The 22605-nt window shown below is 38.5% G+C and overlaps 1 protein-coding gene across 2 annotated transcripts in view; it reads left to right on the top strand.

Annotated features, from left to right (window-relative positions):
- LYRM4 (LYR motif containing 4) overlaps positions 1-22605 on the top strand; it is a 90915-nt gene that overhangs the window by 9597 nt on the left and 58713 nt on the right. For both annotated transcript variants that reach the window (XR_005263153.2, XM_027451617.2), the window contains exon 2: positions 15295-15415. Coding sequence is in view for 1 of the 2 variants with exons in the window: in XM_027451617.2 (XP_027307418.1) it covers positions 15295-15415 (121 nt within the window). In the remaining variant the exon portion in view is untranslated. The remainder of the gene's footprint in view (positions 1-15294; positions 15416-22605) is intronic.

Raw genomic sequence — 22605 nt, 5'->3', positions numbered from 1 at the left:
ATGCAGAAGTGAGCTGTTAGTTTGCCAAAAATGTTTTCAGCAGATTTGTGTCTCTAGAATGTGTCTACTTTTCCTTTTTTGTTTTGTTTTTGTTTGCTTGTTTTAGATGTGACTTGTCTATATACTAAAGGTTGTGACTGCTTTCAGTTAATCTGCTTTGATTACATACTCGCCATTCTCTAGGTCTGCGGTGTCTAGTCTATTTTCTGCTCTCAGATCTTGTCTTTTTCCTCCAAACCAGCGTTGTGCGAATATCTTACGTGGGAATGGGTTTGCCAAGTGGCTAATAGTACCTCTCCTGTTAGTTTAATAATCTCACCCGCTGTTATAAATTTACTGGTTATGAACTCTGGGGGCATGGTGAAGGTCAGATGTCTATGCAATAACATGAATTTGGTAGCTTTAAGAGCTCTAGCAAGGAGGAGTTGAAATATCTTTGCCATTTTTCAAGTTCTTGTTGGTTGGGTTCTTTTTTTTAATTACTTAAATAATACATGATTATTTAAATATAATGATGTGGTACTCAAGCCATTTGTTAGTGGCAGTCTGGTGGCAAACTGGCTATTTAAACTGACTACTAATTTAAGTTAAATCTATTAAATTACTTTTTAAGTAAGAACACTAATACACTGTCAGTGTGTGCTTGCTTTCAGCGCTGTATAGAAATCAGAGCTCTAGGTGCCTCACTTAGCAATTTTCTCTGTTTTCAATGTGTCAAACAAATAAATTACATGTTACGCTAGTCTCTTCTGTGGGAATAGAAAAAGTATTCATTTCTGTTTTAAGTTGACAATGTGGGTAAAGAGGGGTGTGGGGGAGGGAGAGTATCAGCTTGCATTTTTCTTTTGGTCTATGGAAAAGAAGCCAGACTGTAGGTTGAGGTCTTCTGACTAAAGCCTCAAAAGAGATGGTGATTGAAACTAACAGACAACTTCTGTAGGGACTGGAGAACATGGAAGGGGTGAATACTAGGAAATACAAATAGTGGTAAACAAACTCTGCTGGAAAGACCTGAAAAAGGGAAACGAAAAATACATCCTGATGAGCCCACAAACTACAGGGAGAATAACCCCATGATGTAATGCACAGGGTAGGGATTTCTCCTCAGGACCCTGCCTGGTTTTTGGTATTGTAACTGATGTATCTCCCTTAAAAAATAAAATAAAATAAAATCTTATGCAACCTTTATTAAGAAAATAAAATAATAAAAAAAAGGCATTTGCCTTGGCTGGTTAATTTTCTATTTAAAGCTTACCCATTTTAATTTTGCTTAATAGTTCCATCACCCTTTATATTGGATAAATTATGCAGACTATCAACATAACTGGCAGATACTTAACAAGGATTATACATGTATATAGTGTTGGTTGTTAAATACTGGAGAGCATCTTCAAAAAATTGATGCATTCACATTGGTTTAGATTACATTGTTAGAGAAAGGATGGTTTGAGCTCTGTCCCTTAAGTGAGCAAGAGAGGAGGATGTGACCAGTTTATCAGTCAGCTTGTGGATAGCCACTGGCGAGAGTTACGTGTTCAGTGAATGTGCAGCTATAACGCTTCTGCAAACCGTGTTGGAAGAGCAGCATGAGAAATGTGGCAGAGGTTTCAGAAGCTATCGTTCATTTGCACTGTTAATTGCAGTTAAGAACAGCAGATCTCTGTGGAAGGGGCTGGGTACAAACCATCAAACTTCATAAGTTTTGGGTTGAATCATCAATGGAATTCTCTGAGAAACAATCTCTTCATACATCAGCATGTGCCATCCTCTTTGTAATCAATGCTTTTATTTATTTAAACAACATCAGAATGCTTCCTTTTTAGGAAAACATTTTTAAGTCAGTACAGCTCAAATGAGAGCTCTTTCTCAAAAGAGAACTCAAGCTATAAGGTTCTAGGAGGTACGGCAGCTTGTGCTATGTTTTGGATGTCTGATGGAAGTGCCTTGATACTAACCTGCTATGAAGTTCCAGGAAATATCTCAGACTCATTTAAAATATCACAGCATTTTTCTAGTTCAATAAATCAGCGAATAGTTTTTCAGAAGAATGATCTTGGTGTGTAAACTGGTTTTGAAGGGATGAATGTTCATTGATCGATTTAAATAATTTTAGCACTACCCGAAGAAAATTAGATGTCTCACTAGCAATGCTTTTTCTCTGACTTAATTTACAATATGGGAATAAATGTTTAAGTGTTTTGTTTACAAAACAGGAAGAAGAAATGTATTTTGTGTAGCACAGAAATAGACCTCCAAATAGGTTTCCCAATTTCCAGAGCTACTGAGTGTATTTCTTACTAAATTTTTAATGTAGTATTACTGGTAGTATTTTTGCATTTTTAGGCATATAAGCATTCTATATTGTAATTCCTCATTCTGGGAACTAGCAATTGTACATACTAACCTATATAGATTTTGAGGCTTGATTGTTGTTTTTTCCAACAATTTGTTGGAATCCTTGAAGGAGAAATTCTCTCTCAGTGCGAGTTATTGCTGCCATTAACTAGGGACCCAGTGCTTCAGCAGCTTCTGTGGATAATTTGTTCTGAGATTGGAAACCTTTCTGCTACCCTAAGAAATGGAAGGTCATGTCGTGTGTCAGAGGAAAGGTAATCTGCCCTACTCGTAAGATGTTATACTGAAAACATTATTATGATAAATAGACCACTCATCATGTATCTTTTCCTCTCTTAATATCTCTTGTGGTAGCCTTAGCCAGTACTCATGAGTTACTGAGTTTTAAGCCCGAGGTTAATTCCACTTTTAGAGTAATTGTTATCTGAGAGGAATTTCTCCTTACAGCCGTGTGCCTATGGGACTGAAAGGAGTCTTTGTTTGCTGTGTGGCTGCTTCTTATTTGTAAATAAAGGACGAAAAAGTGCTACCATCGCTCATATGACTGAATCTGTATTTTCTTGTGACTTTTACTTAGCTAGTAAGTGCTATCTGGCTTTTTTTTTTTTTTTTTTTTTTTTTTTTTTGGAACACAATATTGGCTTGAAATGCAGAAATGCAAAATGTTTAATGATATATGGATGTATTAGTCTGAACTTATTCAATATAACAAGCTGATTTTTTTCCCAGTTCATAGTATAAGCCTCTAAAAGAGAATATTAACAAGTTGAGTGGAAAACTCTTAAAAAAAAAAAAAAAAAAAAAAAAAAATACTGGCCTTTCCCTAGGCTTTATCTTCACCTTTAAATTGTAACATCTGGACTTCATGTAGTTGGGCTTGACTATATTAAAAGACAATGATGTGTACATGTTTCTCTTCTTTCTGGACATCTCTAGTCTCTCTTTCTGTTATGGTGGTAAGATGAAACTGCCTCAGTGCACAGAAGATATGCCAGCAAGTTAACTGAATGACTTCTGTTCACTGAACTGGCATATCTAAAGTTTTAAATTTCATCTAATTTTTCTGTCTGATACTAGGTTATATTTTTATTGTCTGGTCAGATCAAAGTATTGCTCTATGCTGGCATCGACAGTTTTGTGAGTGTGAGCCAGTGCACCAGAATTTTGGAGGTGGAGGCCATACTTAGTCCAGAAGAAACATTTTGGCTGGGAGCCACGGCCATCCTCATCTTCGTAACTGGCAGATCTGCAATCTTACCTTGTGTTTTAGAGTAATCATAGGAAAAATAACAGGAAAATGGGTGTAGTCTTCTTATTCGTTGGTGTGCAGTAGCTTTCCAAGAGCATTGTATAGTTTCACTTAGACTTACTATTAGTTTGATTCATGTTACCTCTGGACTCCAGAAAGATGTATGTGATCTTCTATTTTTATATATATATATATATATGCCCTGAGAAGATGGATGTTTGTTCACTGAAAGGTCTCAGGTATGTTTTAGCTGACCATCATTATGCCATTTTGCGGCAAACGCCAGTACCTCTGAGCATAGCTGTCGCATAACCAGCCTGCAGGGGGGTCTGGCTTTTTCAGCGTCTGTTTTTGGCAGTAGCATCTTAGAGGTACAAGCAGTGGAGAGCCACACAGTGCAGAAAGCACAGAGATGCTAGCTAATTTATGTGCCTGTCTCAGAAACTCAAATCTGTGTATCTGACATGGCCTGCGAGTGAGCTAGTTGCTCAGCTTTAGCAACCAGAATTTTCTTTTCCCTTCAAATCTTGCTTCTGTTCAACTGTGGTTCCTTCTGCTCTATTATCGTGTAAGAAGCTACATATGATTTCTTGTGGGCATGAAATACCACCCAGAGTTGGTACCCATTCCACTTCTGGGTTAGTATTCTGCTACTGGCAGAGGTTAGGGTTTTCAGCCCTCCCTTCCTTTCTGTTAGTGTTACCATCTGTGAGACTTGTGGAGTCTTCCATAGCCTGTAACTAATTAAACAGAAGAAAATACAGAAAGATAAAATCCAGTTCTTGTCTTGCTGTGCCTTAGGTAGCATTCATGGTGTATAAAACAGTCTGCATTTGATTTTTTTTGAACCTCTGATAACATAATCACAGTAGTTTGTCTGAGCTACCTAAAACATTTTTGTATTGTTCAAAGGCTCTATATTCACATTCCAAATGTCTAAAAATAATATTCAGTACTCTGTAGGCAAAAAGTGGGACAGTGATTTTATTATGCATTCCAAATTGATTAATTTTTTTAGGTCTTAGATATGACTAATGAGCTTTGCATATATTAGAATTTTCTATGCTGCTTAGTATTACATTGTAATTTCAAATATCCATCATTATTGTCAAAAGTGATGTTGCAAATTTGTTAAGCTAAACATGCAACGCTTTGCTATAAATGAGGGAAGGTCACTGAGCCATATGGTGATGGGAGGTCCAGTGGGGGATGGTTGTCACTGTTGACTGAGATTTAAGAAACAAAGATTTTTGGATCAGCTGTAGAGGTGATAGAGGTGGATGAGAGGATAAAGTTTGGATAATAATGGTAATCTTCTAAATCCTGTAATTTTTAGTCTGTTATTTGTAAGCAGACAGAAAAAGGTGTCTGTTACTTCATGCGGATTGTTTAATAAAGGGTATTTGTGGTATACTGTTTCCTTTGTTATAAGATCACTGAATTGTGTCTAATTTCAATGTGATTCAATATCTTCATCAATGACATAGATGATGGGATTGAGTGCACCCTCAACAAGTTTGCAGATGACACCAAGCTGAGTGTTGCAGTCAATACAAGAGAACAAAGGCATGCCATCCAAAGGAACCTGGGCAAGCTAGAAAAGTGGGCCTAGGTGAGGTTCAGCACATCCAAGTGCAAGGTGCTGCACCTGGGTCAGGGCAATCCCAGACATGAGGAGAATTACACATTGAGAGCAGCCCTGCAGAGAGGGACTTGGGGGTTCTGGTGGACAAAAAGCTCGACACGAGCCATCACTGCACGCTTGCAGCCCAGGAAGCTGGCTGCATTACCAGAAGGGTGGTCAGCAGGTGGAGGGAGTGGATTGTCCCCCTCTGCTTTGCCCTCATGAGGTCTCACTTGGAGTGCAGCATCCAGATCTGGGGCCCCCAGCACAAGAAGGGCATAGAGTTGTGTGGTGGTTTTACTTGGGTGGGCAGCCAAGCTCCACCACAACCGCTCTCTCACTCCCCCTCCTCAGAGGGCAAGGGGGAGAAAGATATGACAAAGGGGCTCAAGGTTTGAGATAAGGATGAGGAGATCTCTCAATAATTACCATAACAGGCAAAACAGATTCAGAGTAGGGAGATAACAAGATTTATTGCCTATTACTAACAAGCTAGAGAAGTGAGAAACAAAGGAGAGAAACAAAAAATGCCTTCTCCCTACCCACCCTCCTCTACCTCCTCCCCCTGAGCAGTGCAGGGGAATGGGGGAATGGGGGTTATGGTCAGTCTACAGCACTTCTTCTCTGCCGCTCTTCTCAGTCACTCTCGTCCCCTGTGCTGTGGGGTCCCTCCCACGGGCTGCAGTCCTTGGTGAACTTATCTGCCTGTGGGAAGCCCACGCCAGTAGCTCTTCCAGAACTGCTCCAGATATGGGTCCGTACCATGGGGTCCATCCCTCAGGAGCAAACTGCTCCAACCTGGGTCCCCCATGGGCAGCAGCTCCTGCCAGGCCACCTGCTCCTGCATGGTCTCCTCTCTACAGGCTACAAGTCTGGCCTGGGATCTGCTCTGGCAGGGGTCTTCCACAGGCTGCAACCTCCATTGGTGCGGGTCCACCTGCTCCACTGTGGTCTCCTCCATAGCTGCAGAGTGGAGATCTGCTCCACTGTGGTACTCCATGGGCTGCAGGGGGACATCCTGCTTCACCATGGTCCTCACCACAGGCTGCAGGGGACTTCTGCTCTGGTGCCTGGAGCACCTCTCCCCCTCCCTCTTCACTGATCTTGGCACCTGCAAGGCTGTTTCTGACTCCACACACTCTCCCAACTGCTGTGTAGTGCGGTGGTGGTTTTTTTTGCCTGTCTTAAATATGCTCTCACAGAGGCGCAAAACAACATCGCTTATTGGCTTGGCTCTGGTCAGTAGCGGGGCCCTTACCTAACATGGGGCAGCTTCTGGATTCTTCTCACAGAAGCCACTCCTATGGCCCCCTGCTACCAAAACCTTGACATGTAAACCCTCCTACACAGTTTGTTAAAAGCAAGCCCAGAGGAGGTCCATGAAGATGATTGGAAAGCTGAAGCACCTCTCTTGTGAAGAAAGGCTGAGAGAGCTGGGGCTGTTCAGTCTGAAGAAGAGAGGTCTCTGGGGAGACCTCATTGCAGCCTTTTAATACTTAAAGTGGGGTTATGGAAAGGATGGAGAAGGACTCTTCACTTGGGTAGATAATGATAGGACAAGGGGCAATGAACTTAAAGAGGATAGATTTAGATTAGGTATAAGGAAGAAATTCTTCACTCTGAGGGCAGTGAGGCGCTAGCACAGGTTGCCTAGAGAAGCTGTGGATGCCCCATCCGTAGAAGTGCTCTAGGCCAGGCTGGATGAGACGCTGACTGGCAAAAGTCTCAATCCAGGCCAAACCCGCTGCAGTCCAAGAAGGTGGAATATACCAGGGCTTTATGCCTTGCTTCTTAATACGGGAAGAAAAAAAAAAAAGAGAGAAAAAAAAAAAAAAGCACTACTACTTCATCAAAGGCAATTTGCTTTGTACTGACAAGTGGGAAATGCTTCTAGCCAGCAAGGCTGCTCAGCACCCAGTTGGTTTCTAAATGAACAGTTTGTGTTGCCAAGACCTGCAGTATGGCTGACTGTCTTCAGGGTACCTGTGTCAGAGACTGAATGACTTCTCTTCATAGAATGAAAGGCAATCCCTGGCCGGTGGTGAAGAGAGAAATTTTGGTGACAGCACTGAACTAAAACTCCAGTATTTCTGGGAAAATATAATGGAATTTGTAATGGTGATTCACAGCAGGCTAGTCCTTTATTAAGAGCTGTTCAGAAATAGTAGCACAACAAATGGAATGGTATACATCTGCCTCAACAGGAAGAAGAGAGAAATCCGTCTTGTCAGGATTTGAACTTGTGGTTTCAAGGCTTTCCCCGCCTGGTAATTGAACTGCAAAGCTACCCTGGTGTCCTGGTGAGCAGTTGCCAGGGTCTTGGGCGGTGAAAGCGTAGCAGAGAGCTGTTTGTCATTTGAGGCCATCAGGACACTTTTCATCTGTGGCAAATTCTGTTCCTGGTTCCTGCAGCACATCCTTGCCTGGTGCCTCGTTAACTGAACAACTTGTTCGATGGGGTCCTTCACTGGTAACCCCCCTTTTTTAACCTCTTCTGCAATATAACACTGCACTTACAACTCCAATTAAGATTAAAAGAACTCTTTCATTTGGGCATCTTTCCTTTTTTCTTTTAACCCTGACCTTATGAAAAGCACTCCCTTCTGCAGAAATTCTTTACACTTAGAATTAACCCAAAAACTGTTTTTATTTTTAGAAGTATGGCAACAAAAATGTATGTTTCAAAGAACTGCAGGAATAGCCGTAGTTTTCTGTGAACAGCACTGGTAGCATTCTGGGGACATGAAGATGTTTGAGCACTGAGGGTAAATCACACCCGACCAACTCTATTGTCTCCTATGATAAAATACCTGAATTTGAGAACAAGGGGAGAGCAGCGGATATCATTTATCTCTACTTTAGGAAGGCTTTTCAACGCTGTCTCCCACAATATTCTTGTGTATAAGCTAGGATATTAGGATCTGGATAGGTGGACAACCATACTATTTTAAGACTTGTTGAGTGCTGGGGCTTATAGGGTGGTAGTTAATGGTACGTGCTCTGCAGGAGGCTGGTAGTAAATATGTTGAATCAGGGATCAGCCCTGGGACTCATCCTGTTTCACATCTTTACACCCAGAGGAAGTAACAGTGCATTCTCATACAGCTTGCAGATGACGCTAAATTGGGAAACCAGTTAATGCAGTCAAGTAGGACTGCCATCCGGGGTAACCGAGGAAGGCTGAAGGAATAGGCCAAGAGCAACTTCATGAAACCCAGTGAGGACAAGTGCGGTGTCCTTTACCTGGGAAGGAGCAGCAAAGCAACAGAACATGCTGGGACAAGCTGCTGAAAAGGGGCTGAGGACCCCAGCAAACTGGGTATGAGCCAGCAGTGGCAGCCGGGAAGCAAGGAAGGCCAAGGCCACCCGGGGCTGTATCAAGCAGTTGCACAGCCAGCAAATGGAGGGAGGTGGTCATTCCCCTCTACTCAGTGCTTGTAAGACCACATCTGGAATACTGCATCCAGTCTTGCCACGCCCAGGAAAGATATCGATAACCTAAAGTAAATTCAGCAGAAGACACCAAGATGTTTGGGAGCAGAAGCAGCGGCCCCAGTGAGGAGAGGCTGAAGGAGCCAGGTTTCCAAACTGGCTGAAGGAAAAGCTTTTCTACACAAGGACATTGAAGCAAGCATGCAGGTTGCCCATAGAGGTGGTCCAGTTGCCCTTCTGGTTTTCAAGACCTGACTGGGCAAAGCACTGAGTGACCTGGCCCGATCCCATTACTGACCCTGCTTTCAGCCTGATGCAGGACTAGAGGCCTCCCTAGGTCCTGTCTGACCTGAATGACTCTGTGGTCCTGCTAACTGGGCAGTAATCCGTGTTGTCATTGCTGAAATGATTACAAGCACTAACTTCTGCAAGGATAGTTGGAAGAAATAAATGCTTTTTCCCAAAAAGAGCTGCAAGTCTATATGTAAAAATGTGGAGGCACTTTCAGTTTTTAGATTAATTGAAGAAAATGAAACTTTTGAAATAGACATGTATATTGCAAGTTTTTTGTCTTTCTCATCAAGGGCAGCTTGCACTGAAAAGGTTGGAGTTTTTATTGGAACAAGATCTGAGACATGGGACACAAACTAACAAGATCTGCTTTAGAAGGAAGTTGTTAGCAAATCTTTATATCTGATTATATAGGATGTCATATATACTCAGTCACAGTCACCAGGTCTCAAATGTATTTTCTAATGTTCATCAGCAAATGCCTTGTCATCTATGTCTGTTCAATACCTCAACCTTTGAAAAATAGGTTGCTGAAATGCCGAACTTAATTTTGTAGTAGGGAGAAAGAGTAAATAGTAGCTTTTCTATTATTATTCCCTATAATGATTCACTATACCATTCCCCCTATGGCAGAAGGGCATAGTTTCCTTATTTTTATGCCCTTCCTCTGTTCTTTTTGGGTAATCTTCTCTCATAAAGTGTAGCTAGTGCTGTTCTTTTCCTGTCATATTTCTTGGCAATTTGATTGCAACTCGTATTTTGTATATGAGCAGAGAAACCAAGTAACAGCTTGCAGGTTTCATTCTACATTTTTGGGGAAAACTTTGTCTAGGAAACAAATCACAGTTTCTGATCAATTCAAAGATTAAATTAAATAATATCAGACTAATCAACAGTCTATGCTAGAAAGATTTTTATTTTTTTTTTTGGTACTAAGTTTTCTAGCACTTTAACCAAAGGATTTTTTTTCTGTTTATTTTCCTGTCACCCAATCCTACTCTCCAGCTACTGCCCATTTGCTTCCCCCAAGCAAGACCTGATTCCAAGCTTTGCTTTTATTTGACAGAACAGGCAGGTGTTTTTCTTACTGTGCCACCTGAGGTGGCAGTGCTGAAAAAAAGTCAGCAATGGAGTTTGAGGAACACCTTGCTGATTAAAAGCATTGCATCCACACCGTGCTCTTGTTCCTGCATTTAATTAGACAAGTCACAACTACTTCTTTATGGAATATAAAGGCTTAGGGAAGAATTTATTGTCTTTATTGGTCCAAGTTGAGTTGTCTTGCCTCTCACTCTTCTGTCATCAAATGTTTCTTTTTTTGTTATTAAGAGGTAATTGCATGCGGCTTTTGCATGACCGTTATTGGTGACTTTTAATGAGACCTTTACAGAAAATGCAGATAGATACATTATACATACATATTTCCATATCTGTATGGAAATAATCCTTCCCTCGGAACTAATGCTGTAATGGAGACATCCTCACTAATAGTAATAAAAGTTTAAGGTACTAATTTTCTGCATTTTTTTTAATTCTAAAATCTTTCAATTTTTAAATTACATGTAATTCTGAAAATTCAGTTAGGCCAATCAATTTTGGTGCACGTTTTGTTAGTAACAACGGGAAGTTCTGCAAATACATGTCATTGTTGCCTTAAATTAATATATGTTCCAAGATTGGAAGGAGAGGTAGTAAGAAAATACATTTAGCAAAAGGAAATAACTACCTTTTACAAGAAGGGTCCCTCACTTGGTATATTTTTATATTGTATATCAGTATCTCACTTCTGCACATTGCATACTCAAGTAAAAGCATCATATACTTTATTTCAGAATTATTAACTACAGTGGGCTTCCCAGAGATTAAGTATTGATCTCTCCCCTTAATTGATTAAATACAACTTAAATGAAAATGCATTTTTCCTTATTAGCTTATACCTTTTTTTAAAGTCTTGAATGTTCTAACCCAACAGATGCTTCCCCTGCAATGTCTGTCTTGTGTGCACAGGTTGTGTGTCACAATCTTCCCCTTCTGTATTTGCATAAATGCTCAATGATGAACAATTTGTAAAGCCATTATGTTTAACTGTACGTTGCCTGTAACTGCGATGTGAGCCATTACTAGATTGTATTTGTTCACAGTCACAAAGAAGAAGTGTCAACGTGTTTGTAAAGCTGTCCTTGAAAGATGACTTAAACCTTTAGCATGTTGTGATACTGGTAAATGCGAAGTGCTGCTGAGACAAGCAGTATATGGCTGGGTTTATTTTGAAGATATAATGCTTCATAGTACGAAGCAAGTATGCCTGCACAGTATTTCAGCTTTTTTTTTTTTTTCTTACACTCCACTTTAGCAGAGTGCAAAGATGCAAGAGCGAACACTTGAAAAGGAGACTGACATATTTAATTTTTTATTTTATTTTCTAGTCAGACATCAGATAAGCAAACATTTTTGAAATAAAAATATATCCCCAAGCAGCAATTATTTTCTGAAGTACCTATGTTGTGATTTCATTCTCTTCTTGCAGGCGTCATTTTTATGAGGACTCATGTTAGGCTTTCGATTGTGCTTCAGGGAAAGAGAAAGATGGACTCTTGGAAGGTAGAGCTAAATGACTGAGTATTAGGAAAAATACTTTTTTAACCATAACTCTGTGGTTTTTACTGTTATTTGGGGCCATTGTTGTCTCTTAACATGAGCAGCTAGTCCCCATTCCCTTTGAGTTTGTCTTAATGATTTGGCCTTGCTCTTGCATTAAGCCCCAACCACTCCTTTTATTTTGTACTTAAGAACATCTGTTACCTTGTATCCACCTGCAGCAGCTTTGGTCTGAAGCCATTGCACTGAATCTGTTGCCCATTGATTACATACTTTTGATTTAATTGGGAGTTAATTGTGTAATGGATGCACATGAATCACAAAAAGCGTATCACATTCCAAAGAATGGTGAGAAAAATAGTAGATTGTGAAATGCATTACAAATTTCATTTGCAATGATGTTTCTTAATGAGAACTCTTGCATTTTTTTCAGAACTTTCCCAGAGATACAAACCTAACTTAACCGCCTTGCTCAGCTTCTCTTGGAGTGGCATCTGTCACACGCTGCACCCATCTAAATCAGTACTGCTTCGTTTCCTCCTCCTCAGATCTTGTCCAGTCCTGTACGGAGCCAACTGAACTCACTGGTGTGGGGGAAAAAAAAGACAAACAAGCGTTTCTCCCTCTGTAGGTAGGATTTCTGTCAGTGCACCAAGCTGGACTGGCTCACCCACGGGGTCAGGTACCAGGCTGGCCGGAGTGAGGACGTGGCAGAAGGAGGGTTTCTGCCTGGCGGGGAGGGTGGCAGAACTGCAGCATCTCTTGTTTTCTCACATCAAGTGAAACTGGTTGCGCTGCGGTACGCCCTCGGTTCCTTTGTGTCAGTTCGGGTAAATGCCCATCTGGGAGTAGCAGCAACCACTCCACTTGCCAATGCACTTTTTGTCTTTCTCTGTCTTCAGAGACCTAAACTTTAGGGTTGATTCTGTAAGGATTTGCGAGGATAGCCATGTGTTCTCTACCACTGACATTTCGAGCTGCACCTTCAAATGGTACACAATTGATTTTTGGTGTTTATGCTTATTGAACTGAAAATACCCAACATAAGGGCAGTTGGTCAGCTGATCAGTCTCTCTTCATCACCCAGAAGATCTTCGGAGTGGTTCTTCTATCAAAAACAGATCGTGTGTCTAAATGAACAGGTTCTTTTCATACCATGTGTGTCCTTACAGCATGTTGTTACACATGCTGCTCTGTTTCAAAAGAGCTCTGTCGTTCATGGGCTTGCAACCATATGTTAGTGCTAGGTTTTGGTGCTCACTCAGCTCTTGAAGTGTAGAGAGTGTTAAGATGTGGAACTGAGATTGCTCCCAATTTGAGCCTATAAAAAGTTGTGTGGTTTATTTGTTTAGTTTTTGTAGTTTTGTTGTTGTTTTGTTAAATGAACAAAGTAAATTTGTTTATATCTTGACTTGTTACATAATGTTCAAAGACTTTTGAGTGTTGGAAAGCTGGAGTTGTTCTCCTGGCACCCTTCAGTGGAGAGGAAAGGATGCTTTACAGCCAAGTATAGTATCACGTTTGAGCTCTGAGTTCAGCTCTTCCTTAAGCAGTAATCTGAATCTCAGTGTAACCTTAGTGTAGTGCCACGATACAGAGCTATTCTTTGAAGCGTGTTTAGAATATACTGGAGATACAATGATTTAGCTGTAGAATTAAGGTTATGCTTTTAAGCCTGTGTAAAATAGCTTCATTTGGGTATTAATGTTTATAAAGTTTTAAAGAAACTATAAGATGAAAAAACTGCAACATACTTTCTGACAATAGACAGAAAACATCAAACCAGTTAACCAGTTTTTAAGCACATATCTTTTCTTTCTGAGTAACTGTTGGGTGTAACAAGAGGAGGAAGGAGAAAATGAAACAATTAATGCACCATATGTACAGAACAGAAAAAACAGTCTGTAGGTGTTACACTGAACAAGAATTTGCTTTAGCCCCTCCCCCCCTTTATTTTTTCTTTTTTTTTTTTTAGGTAGTGTACTTATTTGTATTGCATTTTGGAAGACTTGTACCCAATAATGGATGCTTACCATTTTATTGTTGTTTTGTTGTTGTTGTTTTTCATTAAGATAAAAAAAAAATTATGTTAGGACGTTGTATCTTTTGGCAACCCTTCCTTTGTTGCAGAAAACATGTTTCTGCACAGTTTAATCCTACATATATATAGGCGATGATTTGAAATCCATTAACTATCAAGCAACAAAATTACAGTCTATCTTAATTATTTGGGTTTGTGGGGGTTTTGATTTATATATATATATATATATATATATTATAATTTTCTAGAAGAAAGCAGCTTCCCCTTCAAATCGTGCTAGGACACCAGCTGCAGACGAGAATGAGCTTCCATATTTAATACATTCTATTAACTTCACACATACAAACACACGCTCGCTCACTCGCACACCCCAGTGTCACATTATAGGTGAACAGGCCCTAATTAAAAGCGCGCACCATCTGCTGGTGTGTGGCAGCAGGGTGGGACTCCATAACCATCCCGATTCCTGTGATTGAAATGTATTATTTATGAGCTCAAAGAGAAAACAAGGCCTCTTGGCTGGTGGATCCGGTATTAGGAGCTGGATAGCACCATCTAATGGCGTGGAGTGACGCTGGCTGGGGGTCCTGCATAGTCTTCCTCTCCCCTCCCCTGTCCCCTGTACCAGTATTTTCGCTTTTCAGCATAGTTGGGTGGGTTCATGATCCCGTTTCAGACAATTTTGTGTCTTGTGTTTCACTTTCATGAAAGATTGGGAACAGCTGTTGAAATACTATACCATTTGTGGTGGTTGCAGCAGCCTTTCCTTCCAGAGCCACATGTGGGGTTTTACCTTCTGCAGTAAAACTGGTACTGATGTGATAGGGAAGTAGAACGTTACCAGGATAGCTGAGCAGGGTCAGCGTACTGCCATTTCTCCTTCCATCCTCCTAACAAGTGTGTAATAAAAGCATGTCCTGCTCAGTCTGAAAATTGCATTTTAATATTGAAATGGGCCCTGTTTTTTATTAAGCAATGCATTGCAGACTGCATAAAGGTTCTTATTGGCTTTGAAAGAAAGGGGAGAGTTTCAGAGATGACTACAGAGATCCTACTTATTACTGCTTATGAGTGGGGAAATAGATGAGGTGTTGGACTGAAAGGTGCAATATGCTTTGTTAGAAGAAATGGGTGACAGGAAGAGCCATTTTTGGTGTGGCTGGTCCATTAGTCTTCCAGTGGAAAGTCGGAACTCGTTTGTATGTATAATGTGTTTATTATTAGCATTGAGACCAGTGACCTCTAGGATACTGGGAATAAAAACAGTCACGCTGACACACAGTCCTTTGGGAGCTGGTTGTGGTTTTTTTTTTTGTTTGTTTGTTTTGTTTTGTTTTTATGTTCTTGAGCTTTATAGTATCCAGACTGGGAATCCAACAGTATGTTTACAGTAATAACAAGCAGAGCTATAAAGACTTGACTGATACATGAAGTATGAAGTTTTCCTACAACTTTAAGTAAAATGACTTTTTTAATTAAAAAAAAATCTGGTCAGTGTTTCAACTCAGGCAAGACAAGACCCTGAATAAAAATAAATATATACAACAAAAAAAAAAAAAAAAAAAAAGAGAGAAAAAAAAATAGGCAAGTGAAGTGTGCATGTGTGTAGATGTATTTAAAATATATATATGTGTTTTAAAGAATATTGTAATGTCATAAACTGTGGCACATTTATGAACCTTTCTTTTTATTGTTTATGTTTAGAACATATGCCATCAGAAGGATAAGAGATGCCTTCAGAGAAAACAAGAATATAACGGATTCTGAAAAAATAGAAGAACTAGTGAATAAAGCAAAAGCAAACCTAGAGATTATTCATCGGCAGGTATGTTTGTTTTTCTTATTTTAGCTAAGAGTTGTATATTCATCAGTCTATTGGCTTATGCCATTACAGATGGAAAAATTAAATCCTTGCTCAAAATATCTCTGGATGAACAGTAGTTTTTATATGTCTCAGTTTGAGAAGATGGGAAACATTCATTTATCCATCATGGTTTTAACAGGGGATTTAGGGATGCTCGTTTTAGCAGCCTGAAAAGGCCTTGCTATCAAAAGTTTATATGATCTTCTGTTACCATTTCTGTTGTTTATTTTACTACCTCTGTCTGTCTCTTCACTCTGTTTCACTGCACTGCCCTCATTTTCCCTTGATGTTGTTTGCGCTACCTCATGTATATTAGATTTCCTTTCCCCATTCCTTCTTCCTTCCATCATAGTTTTGGAAAAGCAGCAGTGACAACCACTGCAAATAGTCTTGTCTTCTGAGGTTGTATTTCTCCAGCTGCAGATACATTTCTAGAACAATAGCAGAACAAGAAAATCCTACAGTAAATTAATGAAATGCTGGCTAAATGTGTGTCCAAGCAGGGTGATAAGTTTTTCTTCAGAAAAAGTTGAGTCACTGATACGGGCTCAGTAGCATTTGTAGCATCTCTGTTCCTTCTAGTGGGTACTATATTTAGATACAAACTACACTTCATGAAACTTTAGATGTTTTTTTTACTTCTTGTAAAAACACTCTATCTGCAGTGACCATTGGAAATTTAAACAAAGAAAGCTTCTAGTCCTGAACTCTCTATGGACACTTTTAATGCCTCAGCTGTGTCTCCATGCCAAGTCTGCACGTACTGATACTGGTCAGATCTCAGTAGTATTTCTGTTAAATACCAAATGAATATTCCTTAAGCACCTGGTCCTCCAATGGCTGTTTTAACATGGTGCTTTTTACAACCAGCAGGTCACTTAGCTAGGTTCTTACTTCAACAAGAAGCTGGGCCCTCTGATTCAACAAGAAAGTATTAAAATTATGGTGTAAATTAAATTATTTCTTTAGAATTTCTTTTTTTCAGGACCAGGTGTTGTTTTGTGCTCCCATAGCTTTGTTATCTTTTTTTTTTTTAAATGCAAACAGTTGCTAATCTTGTATTTAAAAAATGTTTCTCAAGGAAGCAATTATGATTGGATTAACTCAGTGCAAGTGTATTTAAATGCCAAGGTTTTTTTTTCTGTTTGTTTGTTTCTCTTTTCTCATACCTGTATGTGATAAGTAGCATTTTTCAGCTCTTGTTATTGAAGTCTTTCTTGGAGAAGCAATTTATGCAGGTCTGTTATGCAGAGAAGTATTAGAGACTGGAGAAAATAATGAAGAAGAAAGGTGGTGGAAGACAAGAATGAATGGGGTCCAATTCTGCCACTTGCAGAAATCTGCATCAAAAAAAGTAACAATTTTTTGGTAAAATAAAATACTACAAAAAAATCTGTTCTGTATTGTAATATAGAAACAGTCATCATGTCAGAAAATTGACCTGTGATGGATGTGAGTAAAAATGTAAACATATCTTTGATAACTCAGAAAAGCATTAATGAGGCTATCATAATAACTATTTTGCTGTGAAATAGATGACTGAAGTGGTACTAAGGTATTTTAAACCATAAATAAATTTAAGTAGGACTTACTTGGTGCAACCTTTTTTAATAAGAAGTGCTTCTTCTTTCTGAAAAAAATTCAGTATCAAGGTATCAAAGCACTTGAAATAGGTAGGAAATATTGATACCTAACTGGGATGCTGAAATGATGACCCTGATTGATATTACGTTAGTGTTTGGGATACCCCAGCTTCATACAGGTAGCATTTGACTCTCAAAAGGTCAGTTTGCTGAATAAGTCTTCCTAAAATAAAAGCTTTAATTTTTATTTTTTTTGAGAAAACATGATTCTTTTAATTCATCTAACCCATAATAGGTCCAGGACAGATTTTAAAATGAAACTTATCTCTTCTCAATGAGTCCTGTGAATACAGAGATTACCTTGTTATTGTAGACATTGAAAAAAGATACCAATTCTCTAAAACAAGAGTCTTGATGGGAGGACGCTTTCCCCTCTATGATGTGCATCATGTCTTGAATCTTTTGTTTCATTATCAGTTGAACAATTTTAATCTGCTGCTATTTTTTTCTTTTTCATTTTGCTACTTTATAGTAATGGCCAATTTTATAAATAAATCTTTTCAATTTAAGATTGGGAGAAGTCATGGAAAGCCACATTCCATTCAATAATGTCATACATAATTCTTGCTTTAAAATGTTTTATAAGTAGGCATTTATTTTTCAACCAGGAAGATATTCAGAAACAGAAAGGACTTGTAGGATTCTAGTTCCCTTTTATTCAAGTTCCACTTGAATTTTCTGAATATGATAATCTCCTTTTACACACATTTAAAACTCTAGAGTTTGGTACAAACATATTGCACACACGTTAAATATCTTACAAACTTTTGTCAAGCAAACAGCATTAAGTGCCTGTCTTTCTCTGTGTTTGTTCTTTGAAGGGTGTCTTTGTCACTAGGATATAACCAGGATAATGCAGAATAACCTGTTACTGCTAAAGCCACAAGGTTTTGATTGTTGTTGCTTTAACTCTCAACAATTAAGAGGTTTCTCCCACATGCAAAATACATCTGCTGAAGTAGGTTTTAAATTGGATCACATTTCAGTATCATTCAGTGTAAGTTTTTAGGAAATCAAACTCGAAAAGTAAGGAATATTAAAGAGATTCTGACACCACTTCCCTGTTGTAACACTGCTAAAAAGTGCAATTTTCATGGATTTATTTCATATGTGTCACACTTAAAGAAGTTTTCCAAATTCAAAGCATAATCATGCTGCATGCAGTTTTGGAAAGGCATGCTTCGATTATGCACGTATTTGTGGGATTCAAAGTAATGATATAATAGGCAGTGGAACATTTAACGAAAAAAGATCTGATAAAAGAAAATGAGTTTGCCAAGATATTGTTTTGAGACATGAGTTCCTGGAAGACTTCCTGATGCTTTGGTAACATGGATTTATTTTTGCTGAGTCATTCCCTCACCCACCACTACCTCCTAGAAAAGTTTTTCTAGTAAGTGGAGAACTGTTCTTTGCAGAATTTCTATTAGGTGTCAGTGTCATCTCCAGTTCAGTTGTAAAGAAAGAGGTAAATACGGGAAAAATAACAGCCCTCTATCTTAAAAGTAAGCTTTTCCTTAGAATATAATAAACCTTAGAGTCTAAATTTATATTAATGTGTTTGCAGTCAAATTTTATCATGCTGTGTAGGGAAAAAATCATTCTTGCTCTTTGTTTAATTGAAAACACAAGTAATGAAGTCATCTGACATTATTAAGAGCTTATATTTAAAACTAACCAGCGTAATATTAAGTGTTTTTATTTTTAAAGGCAGAAGCATGGAAACAAACATGAGTTCTAGCGTGCATTTTTTGCTAAGTTTGGGGTTTATTATGATGTAGCACATCTTGGTGTTGCTGACTTTTTCATAGTGTGTCAATAGAAATTAAATAACATCCCACTTCACTGACAATTTATTGTTACTCTAAAATCAAATTTATATTCACTTTACATTCTAATTTATGGTTTAGTCATCAAAGTGACCATTGAAGTGTAAGGTTCATAAATAAGTATTTGAATCAGCCTAGTGGGAAATGTGAAATGGTGACAGATTACTGTCATTTTGTTCATGTCAGTCACTGTACAATTTGTTTGAATGTTATAGAAGTAGCTTTATAAAGCTGAAAAGCATAGAGGAACATTCATCTTCAACTTAGTCCTCCTCTGCTTGTTATTGGTTTTGATTTAAAAATAGGATGGCTAAAGAAAGGAACGATTCTGATTCTTTTCTCGACACAGTTTCTGAAGATTTTGTGTCTGTGTGTGTGTGTTCACTGTGTAAACAGCACAATTTATAGCATCTTCCCTTTCAAGAAGGGCACTGAGAAATGCATTGTCACACAGCAGTTTGAAGTAAAAAGTTTTGAAAAGTTTTCAGGAGAATTCTTTGAGGTCCTTAAGAAAGAAGATGATCACAACAGCCAGTTCTGGCCATGCAGTATGATGTTGTTTGTGAATTTCCATCGCTATACGAGCGGTAAGAGAATTAGCCCTGAAATGTTACTGCTGTTGTTGAGATTCAAGGTTTATATAAGCTACTATGAAGATATGGTAATACTGTGTGTTTTAAAGTATTTGTTAGTTTTCTCGGTGGCGTACTGTATCTCAAGTTGGTTTGAAAATATAAAAGGGAAATTCTAAAGCTGTATTAGACCTGTGTGCTCTGATTAAATGTCTTTTTTAATATATAGGGCATTTCATTCCTCTGCCTTCCTCCACAATACTTTTTCCTCAGTTCACATTGCAGATGGAAGCCACTGGTCATCTTGTCTAGCTAAGAAGGGTTATGCGGGACTCCCTGCCAGCTCTGAAGGCTTGCATAGCAATTGTACCATTTTTGAGATCACATAGCTGCAGAGTACTCTTCAGTATAACGTATTTGTCGTTCCACAGCCTTTGTCCCTTTAACTAGTCCAGAGCAATGTGAATCATGCTTTACACAAATCTTCAGCAGGGAGACAAAATGTTGCGAAGCATTAGACGGTCAAGACATGAAGATCTGCTTCCTTTGTATCTGGCTGGTCATAGGCATGTTCTAAAAGCAGAGATGGACGAAATTCATCATAAACTTGCGTTGTTCTCCTTCAGGCTTACCTTCTCTTTGCGGTTCCCTTCAGATACGAAAAAGAGTGAAGGAATGTGGTTTTGAAGTATAAAAACTATTAAAAAGGCACTGATAACAATAAATATTGAGCACTTGCAGCATTTTTCATGTTTGCAGCATGTTGTAAGTATGTTATTATGCTTGCAGTCTCCTCTTATTAACAGAACTTTTAATATTGTTTTAATGAAATGCTTCATGACTATGCCTTGGTAAAAGACTGTATCACAATTAGTATGAGATTTTTGGTCTCATATTTTCGTGCTTCTCTATATTTTCCACCTCTAGTAAATATGATTAGTATGGATTTGTTTTGAAATTTGTTTGAAATAAGGACAGTTGAACAGTTCTTTTGAAAAATGCTTTTAAACAAGCCATGTTGCCAGTGCAGGCGTGCATAGCCAAGTACTGCATCTTCTTGAGCCATTTATTGGCATTATCTCATTTTAGTAATATCATAGATTAACGTAACTATTGAATGGAAGTGGAAATTATACTGAGAATGTACTAATACAGCACTTAATATAAACTAGTAATAATACAGCCACAGCATAAGCGATCATATTTCAGTTGATCAAAATAGTTTTATCAGGACAAATAATTTCTATTATGGTTACGGTAAGAACAGATAGAAGTACTTTGTTTACTGCGTCTGCTTTGATTTTTATTGCTCATGCCTTCTAGCTTTATCAGCAAACACTCCCATTGTTTTTAAAAGTTCAGTTCTAGTAATCCTGTGATTGATTTTCAGGAATAGCAGGTAAAGTGCTTAATTACCATAGTGTATGTATTTCTGGATTGAAAGCACACCATTAGGCATGCAGGAGACCAGTACTAATTTGCACAGCTGGGACACTGGGAAGTTCTTTGAGATAGTCAATTCCAACTTTTATGAAATAATTATGTGTACCTGAAGATGCCTGTGTCCAATGCAGCACAGCACTGTAGGCTGGATAACCATATCAGAAGGTTCTTATTCTTAGAGGGTTCTTCTCCTTAGAAGCAGAAAATTCTTAGTAGGAGTTCTAATGGCAAGCTACAAATCATTTCCAACTTTATTTTCTGTATACGTAAGAAAGTTTTGAAATACTTTATAACATTTGTTTACGTTAGCAGCAGTTTAGAGGTAAAGATGAAGGAATAGCTGGAAAAGCTCTTTGAACCCCGTGAGTACAGTGTGTGGCACCCACATTGCTGTTCACCAATGTGTACAATGTTGGCAAGTCACTTACGTTTTCCTCCTGCTGGCTTCCTGTTATGTTGGAGCTCTAAGATGGTTTCCTTATAACAAGTTTGTCACTGGAAGGGGTTTTAAAATCAGATTCATTTACAGTTTTTCTTTAAAAGTTCCTTGAAATATATATTTCGTCTTAATTTTCAGATTCTCAATGGCAAATACCTATTTTTGTACTAAAGTTTATTGACTCTCAGTTCCTACCTAAGCACTGTTTCCTTGGAAGTGTCATATTTATAGCTGTTACAGTTGTACACCTATACTTTCAAACCAGGATAAAGCCAAAATTACACAGAGAAAGCTATTCCTACCTCTCAAGAATTTACTCTGTTAAAGCAAGGGTAGAAGCAGGGAAGAATTTTTAAATGCCTCACTTGCAGAAGAAGAGCAGGAGGTGAACAGCATGAAAAAACAATGGCCCACGATCCTATCAAAACAGTTTGATCAAATAACGGTATAGAATTAGTTTTTGGAGGTGATCAAGCATCCATACACTTGTAAAAACTGGCAGTGCCACCTAGAATTTAGCTACAATGAAAATGTTTGGAATGAAACTTTTTTCACTTTTCTTGCATCTCCTAGTCTGTTGTAATGCCAGTAGTCAGTTTTTAATTGATTCGGCAGAGGAGTTCTCCTTGATTGGCTCCCTGTGTGCATTTTCTAAAATTATGCTGGAATTTTGTTGGCGAAGCCAAATACTGAATTTGAATTAGCTAATTTGGAGGAGAGGCGGCATTAGGGGGGTTGTTCTCTGGGCTGGGTTTGGTTTTGATTTCAAAGTTCTTGAAGTGGTGATTTTTTAACACTTCCCTCCCAGTCATTTAGATCCTATTTGATTTATCCAAGTTGCACTTACTCTCTAGATGATCTAAGAACATAACTCAAGAAATATAAGTTTATATATTTCTTTAATAACTGTAACCTACATAGAAGGACATGCTTTGAAGAAAAACAGAAATCGTTAACATACGCTAAGTTTCAGTGCTCTTTACTTGGAAAGAGATGTAGATGCAAGTGAGGGAGATTTAGAGATGGATGAAAGAGTATAATGAGGGTGAAATTAAAATTGAAGCATAAAATTCGGAGCTACACTACTTTTGTATTCCAGTATGAGAGTAAATACATCTTATGTCCAGTAATTATACATACAGGTTTTTTTTTGGGGGGGAGCAATGCGAGAAGGAACAAGAAGAAAACTGAAACAGGAGTCACTTGAAAAAGGGTTGGTAAATTT

Source organism: Anas platyrhynchos, chromosome 2 (assembly GCF_047663525.1).
Source record: "Anas platyrhynchos isolate ZD024472 breed Pekin duck chromosome 2, IASCAAS_PekinDuck_T2T, whole genome shotgun sequence".
Lineage (NCBI taxonomy): Eukaryota > Metazoa > Chordata > Aves > Anseriformes > Anatidae > Anas > Anas platyrhynchos.
The sequence above is the reverse complement of the archived record's forward strand: the minus strand, read 5'-3'. Positions and strand labels throughout refer to the sequence as shown.